The following is a 14,733-nucleotide window of genomic DNA, read 5'->3' on the forward strand; positions in this document are numbered from 1 at the left end:
TTGCCCTCTCTGCCCCTTCCACCCTAAACCAATCCCAGAAAAGGGGAGACAGGATTTTGCTTAAGCAAATATATCTACCTGGATCAAATTCAGGGATCCGAGCTTGGTATTCAGCTCCGACTCTCATCCCAACATCTGCAAAGCAATGCCAAAAAGAAAAAGAAAAGAAAGAAAAAAAGAAACAGGAAGAGACACTTAATAAAATATAAAAATTGCTGGAGGGAGGAAAGCAGCGGCGGGTGGACGGGAAGATATTAACTCGGGGCACCCCGGGAGATGGCAGCGGATGGGGGCGGGGAGCGGGGGGCGAGGGCGGAGGGACGGGGGTCGCGGGGGCGCTGCTGCACTGCACCGGGAGTTCGAGGCTACCGCAGCGCCCGGCTCCGAGGGGAGGGAGGGCGGGAGCGCGGCGAGGGGAGGGGGCTGGGGGAGGGGAGGAGGGAGGGGGGCCGGCGGGCTGGCGGGGAGGAGTTCGAGGCTACCACCGTGCTCGTCGTCGCTGCTGCAGCCGCTCTCGGGCTCCGAGTAGTGCAGCCCGCCGTTGGTGGACGAGGCGCCGCTGCCACCGCCGCCCGCTGGGCTCTTGGCGCTGCCGTTGGCCGCTCGGTTCTTCCCCAGTAACTCGGGCCCTTTCTCCATCATGCCGGGCATGGTAGAAGAGGGGAGGGGGAAAGGTGAGGGGGAGAGGTAGGCGTCAGGGTGAAGGGGGAGACGGCTAACGAGGGCGGGCGGGAGGGAGGGAAGGAGGCGGGGGACACGGCGGCGGCGGCGGCGGCGGCGGCGGAGGAGGAGGAGGAGGAGGAGGAGGAGGGTGTTAATACGGAGCCGCCATAACCGCCCCGGTCCGGCAGTAGCGCAGTCGCCTCACAACAACCCGCCCCGGCCCCGCCTCTCCCCCCTCCTCCCGCCACCCGCCGCTGCCCGGGCTCCCCTCTCGGCCGCGCCGCGCGCTACGCCGCCGCCGGTATCACTCCGCCCCGCAGGGAGGTTCCGGCCCGCGGCGGGCGGGGGCCGCCGGGGCCGGGGGCGGGGAAGCCCCGCTCGCCGGCCGGCCGGGCAACCCCAGCCCTGCACGGACGTAACCACTGCAGAGGCGCGGCCGCCTCGCGGCTTCCTTCCTAGGGGGCGCTCTGGAGCGCGGGCGGGGCGCTCGCGAGGGCGCTGGACTCTTTGCCCTCTCTGGGCGGAAGGAACGCGGCCTTCCCGGGAGGCCGCCGCGACCCGAGGCGCCCGGGGAGCGGCCCCCCTCTTTCCAAGGGGTTGCGGTTCCGGCCCGCCGGGCGCGCAATGGCGGCGGCGCGACCTGCTGGAGACAGTGCGGCGGGCCGGCTTCTCGGCTGCGGGGCTCGTCCGCCAGCGCCGAGCTGGTGTCGGGCTCTCCCCGCCCTGGACTCGGGCAGTGCGGCCGAGCGGCCTTCGGGCTCCGAGGCTCCGCGGGCCAGAGAAGCAGGCTCGATCGTATTATCTGGACGCTGCAGTTTTTGTTTCTGGATCTCAGAACTGGGGCCTGATTCCGTAGAGGGACTGAGGGTGCTGAGATGAGTTTCTGATGCTGAGCAGTGCAGCTGTACTTTGCTAAAAGGCTTTTTTTAAAGCCCGTTCCTCCTGTTTCCCTTTTCTGATCTTTATTTCTTTTTTTTCTTTTTGTCTTTGTGATTTCATTAGTTAGGGAGTGGGTGCTCTCAGTGTTGAAATAAAATTAGGGACAGGGTCCTTGCTCTGTTGGCTCCTACTAAGTTCCTGCTGACCTGTGGCCAAGACTTGGAGCAGAGCTGTAGAGAGGGCGGAGTCCCCAAGCAGAGGTGAGGCTAGGGCTGCATTCTGGCAGCCATCCCAGCCTGGCAGGAGATATGCTCTGTAATGCTTTTCTGAATTGCATTAGGCAGAAGGAGTAGGGAACTGCGTTTTTCGTTCCCCAGATTTGAGGACGTCTGCTGTGTGCCAGGCTGCCTGGCATTGGGAACTATTTATGATTTTCTTATTTTTTGTTTGTTTTTGCTCACCAGTAAGTAGAAATAAGGACTTCCTGTACGCATCCAGTATGCAGATGTATGCAGAGCAGTATTTGGGGTCCACAGTAGGGTATTCTCCAAACACTTAAAAATAGAGACTCCCCTGTAAGAATTCTATTATAGGTCAACATGGAGTGGATCAAACCAGGAATAAACCTGTCTGGCCAGAACCAAGACTTCACCGAAGGAATTAACATACCTAAAGCAGGAATGTCTCAATCAGGAATTGAGCCAAGAAAACAACAAAAGCCTGGGAAATAAATATTTGGCAGGGTTCCTGGCTCAAGGGGAGAGTCTCCTGAGCAAGTAGAGAATCTGGTTCTGGTAGTGGAGGTAGTTTCACGTCTCTAGCAAACCTCGATATGATTCCATTAAAATGGAATCATACAACTACATCTTTTATTCCTTTTCTCAACAAATAGATGTCTGAATATTATTTTAATTCCCACATAGTTTTTCTACAAGGAAAGAACATCCTGACCAAATGAAATGAATAGCCATTTCCCTTGACGCTTACGTGTTTGGTTGTAAAATAAAACATTGGTACTTTGGGTTTTATGTACAAGCTTCTAAGCAACATGATTCAGCATCTCTGGGCCTGTAATACAAAAGCCAGACCCTAAACTGAGTTCACAAAGATAAATGTCACTCTGAAGCCTCTTGGCCAGCCAGCTTTCTAACACTGCAACTTTGCAACACTTTCCAGCCACTTTTCTACAGAAAGGAATTTCTGGAAGATAAATCAAGGGCCCAAACACTAAAGATTTGGGGATTTTATAACACTTCTGTTCATTAGTAAAACCTTTAAAGGGAGGAGATCCCACATTTTTCTTGGGTGTAGTAAAGAGGACAGAGCAGAGAGCAGACTGCATTCCACTCTTGGGAGAACTTCAGGACCTGTGAGTTACGGCATTAAAAAAAAAAAAAAGCAGAAGAAGCTGGCTCTTCTGAGGAATAATAAGCTTTAAAATGATTCCTCAACAATTAACAAAGATAGTATAGAAAAAGACCTAAGGAGAAAATCTTGAGCGTGTCTCTAAGGGGTTAGAGGAAGAAAAGAATCTGGACAAGGAAGAAAAAAAAGGTTTAAGAAAGTGTCAGTAAGCAATGTTCAATGATGCCGTGTCATGCATGAGAAGGGTTTGGGAAAAGGATGCTGGTTAGTTTGTTGGCCTGCTTTTTACTGTACTAAAAAAAATTTTTTTTCTTTGTATTTTATTATTTATTTATTTTTAGATTTTTTATTAAGGTATGATTGATATACTCTCTTATGAAGGTCTCACATGAAAAAACAATGTGGTTACTACATTTACCCATATTATCAAGTCCGTACCCACACCCCAATGCAGTCACTGTCCATCAGTGCAGCAGGATGCCACAGATCGACTATGTGCCTTCTCTGTGCTACACTGTTCTCCCCGTGATCCCCCCACACCATGTGTACTAAACACAATGCCCCTCAGTCCCCTTCTGCCACCTTCCCCACCCACCCTCCCACAGCCTTCCTCTTTGGTAACCACTAGTTCATTCCTGGAGTCTCTGAGTCTGCTGCCATTTCGTTCCTTCAGTTTTGCTTCATTGTTATACTCCACAAATGAGGGAAATCATTTGGCATTTGCCTTTCTCCGCCTGGCTTATTTCACTGAGCATAATGTCCTCCAGCTCCATCCATGTTGTTGCAAATGGTAGGATTTGTTTCTTTCTTATGGCTGAATAGTATTCCATTGTGTATATGTACCACATCTTCTTTATCCATTCATCTACTGATGGACACTTAGGTTGCTTCCATTTCTTGGCTATTGTAAATAGTGCTGCGATAAACATAGGGGTGCATATGTCTTTTTCAAACTGGACTGCTGCATTCTTAGGGTAAATTCCTAGAAGTGGAATTCCTGGGTAAAATGGTATTTCTATTTTGAGCTTTTTAAGGAATCTCCATACTGGTTTCCATGATGGCTGAACTAGTTTACATTCCCACCAACAGTGTAGGAGGGGTCCCTTTTCTCCACAACCTTGCCAACATTTGTTGTTTGTCTTTTGGATGGTGGTGATCCTTACTGGTGTGAGGTGATATCTCATTGTGCTTTTAATGTGCATTTCTCTGATGATTAGCGATGCAGAGCATCTTTTCATGTGCCTGTTGCCCATCGGAATTCCTTCTTTGGAGACGTGTCTGTTCAGCTACTCTGCCCATTTTTTAATTGGATTATTTGCTTTTTGTTGAGGTGCGTGAGCTCTTTATATATTTTGGATGTCAGCCCTTTATTGGATCTGTCATTTATGAATATATTCTCCCATACTGTAGGGTACCTTTTTGTTCTCTTGGTGGTGTTCTTTGCTGTACAGAAGCTTTTCAGCTTGATATAGTCCCACTTGTTCATTTTTGCTTTTGTTTCCCTTGCCTGGGGAGATACGTTCATGAAGAAGTCGCTCGTGTTTATGTCCAAGAGATTTTTGCCTATGTTTTTTTCTAAGAGTTTTATGGTTTCATGGCTTACATTCAGGTCTTTGATCCATTTCAAATTTACTTTTGTGTTTGGGGTTAGACAATGATCCAGTTTCATTCTCTTACATGTAGCTGTCCAGTTTTGCCAACACTAGCTGTTGAAGAGGCTGTCATTTCCCCGTTGTATGTCCATGGCTCCTTTATCGTATATTAATTGACCATATATGTTTGGGTTAATATCTGGACTCTCTATCCTGTTCCACTGGTCTGTGGGTCTGTTCTTGTGCCAGTACCAAATTGTCTTGATTACTGTGGCCTTGTAGTAGATCTTGAAGTTGGGAAGCAACATCCCCCACACTTTATTCTTCCTTCTCAGGATTGCTTTGGCTATTCGGGGCCTTTGGTGGTTCCATATGAATTTTAAAACTATTTGTTCCAGTTTGTTGAAGAATGCTGTTGGTATTTTGATAGGGATTGCATTGAATTTGTAGATTGCTTTAGGCAGGATGGCTGTTTTGAAAATATTAATTCTTCCTAGCCAAGAGCATGAGATGAGTTTCCATTTGTTAGTGTCCTCTTTAATTTCTCTTAAGAGTGTCTTATAGTTTTCAGGGTACAGGTCTTTCACTTCTTTGGTTAGGTTTATTCCTAGGTATTTTATTCTTTTGGATGCAATTGTGAATGGAATTGTTTTCCTGATTTCTCTTTCTCCTAGTTCATCGTTGGTGTATAGGAATGCTACAGATTTCTGTGTATTAATTTTGTATCCTGCAATTTTGCTGAATTCAGATATTCTTTTGGAGTGGAGTCTTTAGGATTTTTTATGTACAATATCATGTCATCTGCAAATAGTGTCAGTTTGGCTTCTTCTTTACCAATCTGGATGCTTTGTATTTCTTTGTTTTGTCTGATTGCCGTGGCTAGGACCTCCAGTACTCTGTTGAATAACAGTGGGGAGAGTGGGCATCCCTGTCTTGTTCCCGATCTTAGAGGAAAAGCTTTCAGCTTCTTGCTGTCAAGTATGATGTTGGCTGTAGGTTTGTCATATATGGCCTTTATTATGTTGAGGTACTTACCCTCTTATACCCATTTGATTGAGTGTTTTTATCATGAATGGATGTTGAATTTTGTCAACTGCTTTTTCAGCATCTATGGAGATGATCATGTGGTTTTGTCCTTCTTTTTGTTGATGTGGTGGATGATGTTGATGGATTTTCAAATGTTGTACCATCCTTGCATCCTTGAGATGAATCCCACTTGGTCATTGTGTATGATCCTCTTGATGTATTTTTGAATTCGGTTTGCTGATATTTTGTTGAGTATTTTTTGCATCTATGTTCATCAGGGATATTGGTCTGTAATTTTCTTTTTTGGTGGGGTCTTTGTGTGGTTTTGGTATTAGGGTGATGCTGACTTCATAGAATGAGTCTGGAAGTATTCCCTCCTCTTCTAGTTTTTGGAAAACTTTAAGGGGAATGGGTATTATGTCTTCTCTGTATGTCTGATACAATTCCAAGGTAAATCCATCTGGCCCCGTGGTTTTGCTCTTGGATAGTTTTTGATTACTGCTTCAATTTCGTTGCTGGTAATTAGTCTGTTTAGATTTCCTGTTTCTTCCTTGGTCAGTCTTGGAAGGTCGTATTTTTCTAGGAACTTGTCCATTTCTTCTAGGTTTTCTAGATTGTTAGCATATATATTCTCATAGTATTCTCTAATGATTCTTTGTATTTCTGTGGGGTCCGTCGTGATTTTTCCATACTCGTTTCTGATTCTGTTGATGTGTGTAGATTCTCTTTTTCTCTTAATAAGTCTGGCTAGGGGTTTATCTATTTTGTTAATTTTCTCAAAGAACCAGCTCTTGGTTTCATTGATTTTTTCTATTGTTTTATTCTTCTCAATTTTATTTATTTCTTCTCTGATCTTTATTATGTCCCTCCTTCTGCTGACTTTGGGCCTCATTTGTTCTTCTTTTTCCAATTTTGATAATTGTGATGTTAGACTGTTAATTTGGGATTCTTCTTCCTTCTTTAGGATTGGATAGGCCCGGATTGCTATATACTTTCCTCCTAGAACTGCTTGCACTGCGTCCCACAGAAGTTGGGGCTTTGTACTGTTGTTGTCATTTGTCTCCATATATTGCTTCATCTCTATTTTAATTTCATCATTGATCCATTTATACTTAGGAGCATGTTGTTAAGCCTCCATGTGTTTGTGAGCCTTTTTGCTTTCTTTGTACCATTTATTTCTAGTTTTATACCTTTGTGGTCTGAGAAGTTGGTTGGTAGAATTTCAATCTTTTTGAATTTACTGAAGCTCTTTTTTGTGGCCTAGTATGTGGTCTATTCTGGAAAATGTTCCATGTGCACTTGAGAAGACTGCGTATCCTGCTGCTTTTGGGTGTAGAGTTCTGTAGATGTCTATTAGGTCCATCTGTTCTAGTGTGTTGTTCAGTGCCTCTGGGTCCTTACTTATTTTCTGTCTGGTGGATCTGTCCTTTCGAGTGGGTGGTGTGTTGACGTCTCCTAAAGTGAATGCGTTGCATTCTATTTCCTCCTTTAATTCTGTTAGTATTGGTTTCACATATGTTGGTGCTCTTGTATTGGGTGCATATGTATTTATAATGGCTGTATCCTCTTGTTGGACTGACCCCTTTATCATTATGTAATGTCTTTCTTTACCTCTTGTTACTTTCTTTGTTTTGAAGTCTATTTTGTCTGATACTAGTACTACAACACCTGCTTTTTTCTCCCTATTGTTTGCATGAAATGTATTTTTCCATCCCTTGACTTTAAGTCTGTGCATGTCTTTGGGTTTGAGGTGAGTCTCTTGTAAGCAGTGTATGGATGGGTCTTGCTTTTTTATCCATTCTATTACTCTGTATCTTTTGCTCGGTGCATTCAGTCTATTTACATTTAGGATGATTATTGAAAGGTATGTACTTGTTGCCATTGCAGGCTTTAGATTCGTGGTTACCAAAGGTTCAAGGGTAGCTTCTTTACTATCTAACTATCTAACTTAACTTGCTTATTAAGCTATTATAAACAGAGTCTGATGATTCTTTATTTCTCTCCCTTTTTATTCTTCCTTCTCCATTCTTTATATGTTAGGTGTTTTATTATGTGCTCTTTTGTGTTTCCTATGACTGCTTCTGTGAGTAGTTGATTTTATTTTTTGCCTTTAGTTAGAATTTGGTTGGTCTACTTTCTTTTTTGTGATTTTATTTTCTCTGGTGACCTCTATTTAGCCTTAGGAGTGCTTCCTTCTAGAGCAATCCCTTTAAACTATCCTGTAGAGGTGGTTTGTGGGAGGCAAATTCCCTCAACTTTTGCTTGTGTGGCAATTGTTTAATCCCTCCTTCATATTTAAATGATAATCATGCTGGATACAGTATTCTTGGTTCAAGGCCCTTCTGTTTCATTGCATTAAATATATCATGCCATTCTCTTCTGGCCTTTAAGGTTTCTGTTGAGAAGTCTGATGATAGCCTGATTGGTTTTTCCTTTGTAGGTGACCTTTTTTCTCTCTTTGGCTGCCTTTAATACTCTGTCCTTGTCCGTGATCTTTGCCATTTTAATTATTATGTGTCTTGGTGTTGTCCTCCTTGGGTCCCTTGTGTTGGGAGTTCTGTGGGCTTCCATAATCTGAGAGACTGTTTCCTCTCCCAGTTTGGGCAAGTTTTCAGCAATCATTTCTTCAAAGACACTTTCTATCCCTTTTTCTCTCTCTTCTTCTTCTGGTGCACCTATAATGCAAATATTGTTCTGTTTGGATTGGTCACACAGTTCTCTTAGTATTCTTTCATTCCTGAAGATCCTTTTATCTCTCTCTGCCTCAGCTTCTCTGTGTTCCTTAAACAGGGTTTTTTAAAGTAACTGTTAACCAACTGTGCTATGTTTAGTCCCTCTTTTCCTCTGGATGGAGGATTTCTTAGCTACATCTCAATTTAATTTCATTACTTTTGCTTATCAGAATAATGCAATTCTGTTAGCATAGGCCACTGGTTCCCTCAGGTCTTGCAGTAGATATGGTACCTTTCTTTCCCCTCTCTCCACCCAGTACTTTGATGTGGGTCCAGGGAGGATGAAGAAGGGAGGCTGACTGTCTTCTTGCTTCACTCTTCCTGACAAAGGGTAGCCTTCATTTCGTTGTACTCCTGCTCCTGTGTCTAACACTCACTGGCTATGGCAGACCCAAATGCTTGTGGCACTTCTGTTGGTCTTCAGAAGGGCTTTACCTCTTCTACTGCCCCTCAGCCCTTACATGGGTGCCTCACCACTCTTACCACTGTGACCCTTACCCAGTGAGCAGCCCTCTTAGATGGACTACCAAAAATATAGTAAGCATAAAATTTATAACAGTGGGAGTTATTGAGGCATTTATTAGATACTTTTACTTTTCATTCATTCCATACCAGGAATTACATTTTGAAAATAAGGCCTTTTAATTTAAGATATTTTAAGCGTCTGTGAAGCATCCAACATTTTGTAACTTGAGATGTAATAGTAATGGGTGGGAAGGAAAGTATTTTTGGTTGAATTAAGTTGTGTAAGAAAATTCCTACCTTCTTCCAATATATAATTTTGTAGGTTATTTAAGCTGGGATTACTGCAAGGAGATGGATTATAAACAAAATGAATGTGTGACAGTGTGAAAATCAGGATTTTAAAACATTCTTGGGATAATTCAAGGCTTGGGATACTGGGATAACTCAAAGAATTGAAAAGGCAACAGAAAACAGTCAATTTTAGGGATCTTAGGATAAAAAATGGGACTGTTTCTATTATGTCCCTCATACCACACACACAACATACACAACACTCATTTCTCATCTCTCTGCTTACCTGCATTCTCTATTACTGCAAGCGGCTGCTCCCACTCCTAGACAGGAACTTCCTTCAAGCCTCATTAAATAACAAGGACTAAAGGAAAAACATGGTGCTTTTCTAGACCAGAGGCTTTCAAACTTTTTGTACCCACTACAATACACATTATATTGTCAACCCAATACTGATACATACAAATGTGTATCACTCACCTTTTCTGCATAATGGAACAACCAGAACATCTCAGGGGCACACAGAATAAGCATTTTTTTTACCCAATTATGTGTTGCTTAGGGTCAGCTGATCTACGCTGGACTCAGCTGGTATCACAGCTTATGGTGGCCGGTCTTGCTCACGTGTCTGAGGGTTATGGTGGGTAGCTGATATAAGCTGATCTTGGCTGGGTAGTTTATCCCAGGTGGCTCTGCTCCATGTGTCTCTCATCTTATTATCAATACTTGCTGACTAGCCCGAGCATATTTTTTTTCTCATGGAAATGACAGAATTGCAAAAAATAAGCATAGTTGTGCAAATATTCTTCAAACATTTGATCATGTCACTTCTGTTAACATTCCACTGGCTAAAGCAAGTCAATGAAAAGCCCTAAGCCAAGGGCAAAAAGGTATTTGCCTCTTATGGAGGCATGGAGAGTGAACATTTTTGAACAATAATCTATCAAAAAATTATAAATATAACTTACACCAAAGTCCCACAAAATAATTCTTACCTAGCAGTTTGGAATGCATGCTAATGTTTTCTATTCCATTTCATTTTATTTAGCTGGTTAAGGCTTACTATACTGATTTTGTGACCCTTTATTGGGTCAAAATCTGTAGTTTGAAAAACAGTGCTCTAGACAGAAATTGATTAAGGCATTGTCTCGCCAATGGGTTTCAGCCTCGGGCAGGTTCACTTTTGATTCAGTGAGACCAAAAAAAATGGCAATGGAATATTTTTGGAGTGAAGTGGTTTATACCCAGCTTTATTCCCACGGTGGCAGGTCAAGCGCTAAAATCCCATCCGTCTCCAGGGGCAGTCTGCACGCAGCAAGCTGGTCTCTGCCTCTGGGCCTCTCCACTCCCGCAGCCGTCTTCATTCTGTCCCCTGTGCTGCCACCACTCCAGCCTCTGCTGTCCTGCAGCTGGTCAGCTTAGAGCACTGAGCAGAGCGCTTTAGGTAGAATCAATAGTAACGCGTTGCCCACATGTTTGCAGAGGGTGAGCAGACTAGGGTCAGGTGAGAATCTTGGCCATAGGAACCTTAATTTTCTCTACAGACATACATGATCTCTATCATGCAATTGTAATGTAAACGCCAAATAGATAATTCTGAGAATTCTCTCTCCAGTCTGGGTAGGATGTTGGCATGGGGACAGAGTTACTCAGTGGGTAGTACACAAACAAGGTAGTCCACAAACTGTTCATTACTAGTCCATAGTGAGATGAGGCCTATGCCAAAAGGTCAATGAGCATACTGCTTCTTTCACTGAGAAAGTCTTGCTTAAAAAAAAAAAAAAAAGCCAGCTGAACGAAGCTGTGTGCTTATGGACATAGTTATTCTATACCTTCATGAAATCTCTGTACCACAATCTCCAATCAGCAGAAAACAGCCCACAGACTAGCACTTGGAGTAGCATTACCCAAGAAGACCCAGAATCTTCTAAACAAGAATCTCCATAAAATGGTTATCTTGTGTATCTGAGACCAAAGAGGGATGTTTTGGAGAAGCAGATTCTTAAGCAGTTCATGAAAATTGCAGGAGAAGAAACTAATAATGAGGAAAGAGCTTGGAAATGAAGGAGAGAGAGACAAGGTGAAGGGACTAGTCTTGAGCAAGAGGCAGCACACCTCATCCTCTGAGACTAGAGAAAACTACACAGGGGAAACTTGCAAATACATTTGTAGGAAAAGGTGTTGACAGCTAGAGTAGTTCATGCCTGAAGGTATCATTCTTCTCTGTTAGGTAGGGGGCAGGTCAACTGCTGAGAAAGGAGAGAGGGGGCAGGTTTGATAGGGTGCTTGACAGGAGGAGTGAAGTCATAGAAAACCTCACACTTCACTCTTTCTATTACTGTTATTGTCATTGTGGAATTGGGACCATTTAAAATAAATTTATTTAAAATCCTAGTAAGGTTGTACCACTTATTATATTTGCTTTATAAACATTTTCCTATTTCATATAAGGGGCATTTTTCCTTGCGAGCTATGCATTTCAAATAAATTTATTTTCCCCAATATTTTGTTATAAAAATTACCAAACATACAGAAAAGTAGAAAGAATTATACAGGTAGAATTAATTTACCTACCCCGTGGATTCTACAATTTTTTTTATTAACATAAAAAATTAATAATTTAAAATTATAATTTGAAGCCCAATTAGGAAATGGAATTGTTATAGTTTCATTTACCAAAATTAGTAGATACTTGTGAAGACACTGGAAAAGGAGTCATTTCTGATTCAACAGGTCAGGCATGAATATTCTGTATTAGGGTTCTCCAGAGAAACACCTGTCAAGCTATCTATCTATCAATTATCTAACTATCTATCTATCTATCTATCTATCTATCTATCTATCTATCTATCATCTATTGTATATATTTATAATAAGGAATCGGCTCACATGATTTGGAGGCTGGGAAGTCCCAAGTGTACAGGTTGGGTTGGCCAGCTGGAGCCCCAGGAGAGCCAATGGTGTCGTTCTAGTCTGAAGATCATCAGGCTCATGATTCAGGACGAGCCAATGATTCAGTTCAAGCCTGAAGGCAGGAGAAAAGCCAGATTTGCTAGTTCACAGGCCATCAGGCAGGAGGAATTCTCTTACTTGGGGGAGGATCAGCCTCTTTGTTCTATCCAAGTCTTCAACTGGTTGGATGAGGCCCACCCACATTAGAGAGAAATCTGCTTTCCTTGGATTAAGGATCTAAATGTTAATCTCATTAAAAACAGCTTCACAGAAACACCCAGCATAATGCCTGACCAAATATTTGGGCATCCTGTGGACCAGTCAGGTTGACGCGTGATTAACCATCACAGCTTCTCTATGCTGTGCTTTTCTAGGAGAACAGTAATAGTCCCTGATCTTCCCCTCAGGCTGCTCCTGCCCCCATGTCTGCCCCCCAACCAAATCACTGTAACATTCTTGTGTTCGGAAAATACAGCATATTTTTTGTATTTTTAGTTTTGTGAGCTGCCAACCCATCACTCCATACCTTTGGGGGCTTAATACCTCACTGTAAAAAATACTATTTTAACAAGAGTCTTGTGTAATTGTATTTTTTTCTACAAACACGCATAAAGCTATTTCAAATCCCTGTTGGAATGGAACTGAACATAATATATGCACAATTGTTTCTTTTTAACCAACCTAACATTTTACATTTTTAACTATTTTTCTTGTAAAGTAAAAGTTGTGTTTTAAAGTCTTAGGTTGTTGAGTTTTCAGACTAAGTCTTCATATTTATTAATCAACTAGAAAAGGCTTTCCTCTTCTTAATTTTTTCTACTTTTTCACAATTTCCTCATTTGAAGGAGCAAATAAATTACAAACTGCATTTGTTGAAACTAGAGGCTTTAAAATTATTATGATCCCATCATTATTCCACAAACATTTATCCATCATGATTTCGAGATATTTGGAACACAAAGATGGTTAAATGCACAGTCTGACTTTGGACTATGGGCTACAACGGGCTCATAATCTTCTAAGAGAAAGAGACTTACCAAAAATATAATGTTGGAATGTCAGAGGTCACAAGATCTCTTTGTTTAGTTACATGTCCCTTTGCTTCTCTATTTTATTTAAAATAGACACAAAAATCTATAACCAGCTGGGCATATTATAATGAGTGGTGTAAGCAGTAAGAGAGAATCCACCAAGGGGATGCCCACTCTTGTGAATCTGCATATAGGTCTGAACCAGGCTCAAAAGAATCATGCCACTGGGCAAACGGCCACCCACCAGATGACCTTCCACACCCCCCAACAATCCTATTGATGGCCTTGGGCCAACAGTCAGCAAAGAATGGAGGCCTTCAGTCCAATAGCCAGTGAGAAACAACCCTGCCAACGACAACATGAGTGAGCCAGGAAGCACATTCTTCCTCAGCTGATCCTTGGGATGACTACAGGTGGTCCCCAACTTACAATGGTTCAACTTAAATTTTTTACCTTTATGATGATGTGAAAGTGAAACGCATTCCATAGAAACCACACTTCGAATTTCGAATGTGGATATTTTCCTGGGATAGTGATATGTGGTCGGATCCTTTCTCGTGATGCTGTGTCGGGTAGCGAACCTCAGGTCCTGCTCAGCCATGTGGTCGGCTGGAGGGTAAACAACTAATGCACCGACGACCATTCTGTGCTGGCACAACCATTCTGTTTCTCACTTTCAGTACAGTATTCAGTCAGTTACATGAGATATTCAACACTTTATTATAAAGTAAGCCTTGTGTTAGATGATTTTGCCCAAATGTGGGCTAATATAAGTGTTCTGAATCCATTTGAAGTGGGCCAGGCTAAGCAGTAATGTTTGGTAGGTTAAGTATATTAAATACTTTTTCAACCTGGATGTTTCCAACTTATGGTGGGTTTATTGGGATGTAACCCCATTGTAAGTCAAGGGAGATCTGTTCAGCCTGTTCCAACACCTTGACTCAGCCTTATGAGGCACCTTGACCCAGAGAACCCAGTTAAGCCATGCACTGATACCTGACCCACATGAACTGTGAGGTAATAAATGTTATATTAAAAAATATATTGCCCAAAACAAACATTAAGTCTCTAGGACTAAATGTAAAGCCAAAAAGAGGAAGGAAATATTTATGACTACCTGGGAGTTGAAGTGGGCTGCCTTCCATAACCCACCCTCCTTGGAGTCAATTAATCATCTTACATTGTACAGGATTTCCTTTTATGCTTTCTTTTTGGGACTTCAGATCTAATAACGGAGCTGTATGTGTTCCTGCCTCAGTTAAGCTGAGACCACTAAAATGATTTTAAGTGTTTTCCTTAAGAAAAAGAAGACAGTCCTATTTTTATAGCATGATCACCTCTCCTTCTGTATAAAGCATATTTACTTATTCAGCAAACTTTAATTGGGAACCTACTACTCTGTGCGCCAAGTCCTTGGCCTGAGGTTGGGGTCAAAAGGATTAGCTAGACCTTGTCTTTAATGAAGAAGTATGACAAGTTCACAAGGCCGTTGAATAAGCTGGCAAAGCCCATGCTAGGATGGGCCTTGGTGGCTATGGAAACGCAGAGGGGGGATCCTGGTTTCTCAGTTAAGACCCGAAGAACAAGTAGTAGATGGCCAGGTAGAGTAAATGGAAGGGAGTCTGGCAAGAGAGGAACAGCATATGCAAAGACCTAGAGCCTTAATTTTTGGGTAATTATATTCTACTTTTTCTGTATTTCCCCCTTTCCACTGGCCCCTTCTCCATGGTCTATAAA

General features: G+C 42.6%; 1 protein-coding gene and 1 long non-coding RNA gene across 10 annotated transcripts in view; one reads left to right on the forward strand and one right to left on the reverse strand.

Moving 5' to 3' along the window:
• RCOR3 (REST corepressor 3) overlaps positions 1-711 on the reverse strand; it is a 46,645-nt gene extending 45,934 nt beyond the window's left edge. For 4 of the 9 annotated variants that reach the window (XR_005060574.2, XM_037015386.2, XM_037015387.2 and 1 more), the window contains exons 1-2: positions 483-711; positions 79-135 (exon numbers count right to left, since the gene is read on the reverse strand). Coding sequence is in view for 5 of the 9 variants with exons in the window: in XM_037015386.2 (XP_036871281.1) it covers positions 79-135; positions 483-651 (226 nt within the window). In the remaining 4 variants the exon portion in view is untranslated. Of the gene's footprint in view, positions 1-78; positions 137-482 lie in introns of those variants that run through there. The other 5 variants (XM_037015388.2, XM_037015385.2, XM_017642879.3 and 2 more) reach the window with 3 other exon arrangements.
• The window catches only part of LOC140844482 (uncharacterized), a 38,233-nt gene continuing 24,035 nt past the window's right edge, over positions 536-14,733 (forward strand). The window contains exon 1 of the long non-coding RNA XR_012122871.1: positions 536-674. This is a non-coding gene — a long non-coding RNA (uncharacterized lncRNA). The remainder of the gene's footprint in view (positions 675-14,733) is intronic.

Source organism: Manis javanica, chromosome 11 (assembly GCF_040802235.1).
Source record: "Manis javanica isolate MJ-LG chromosome 11, MJ_LKY, whole genome shotgun sequence".
Lineage (NCBI taxonomy): Eukaryota > Metazoa > Chordata > Mammalia > Pholidota > Manidae > Manis > Manis javanica.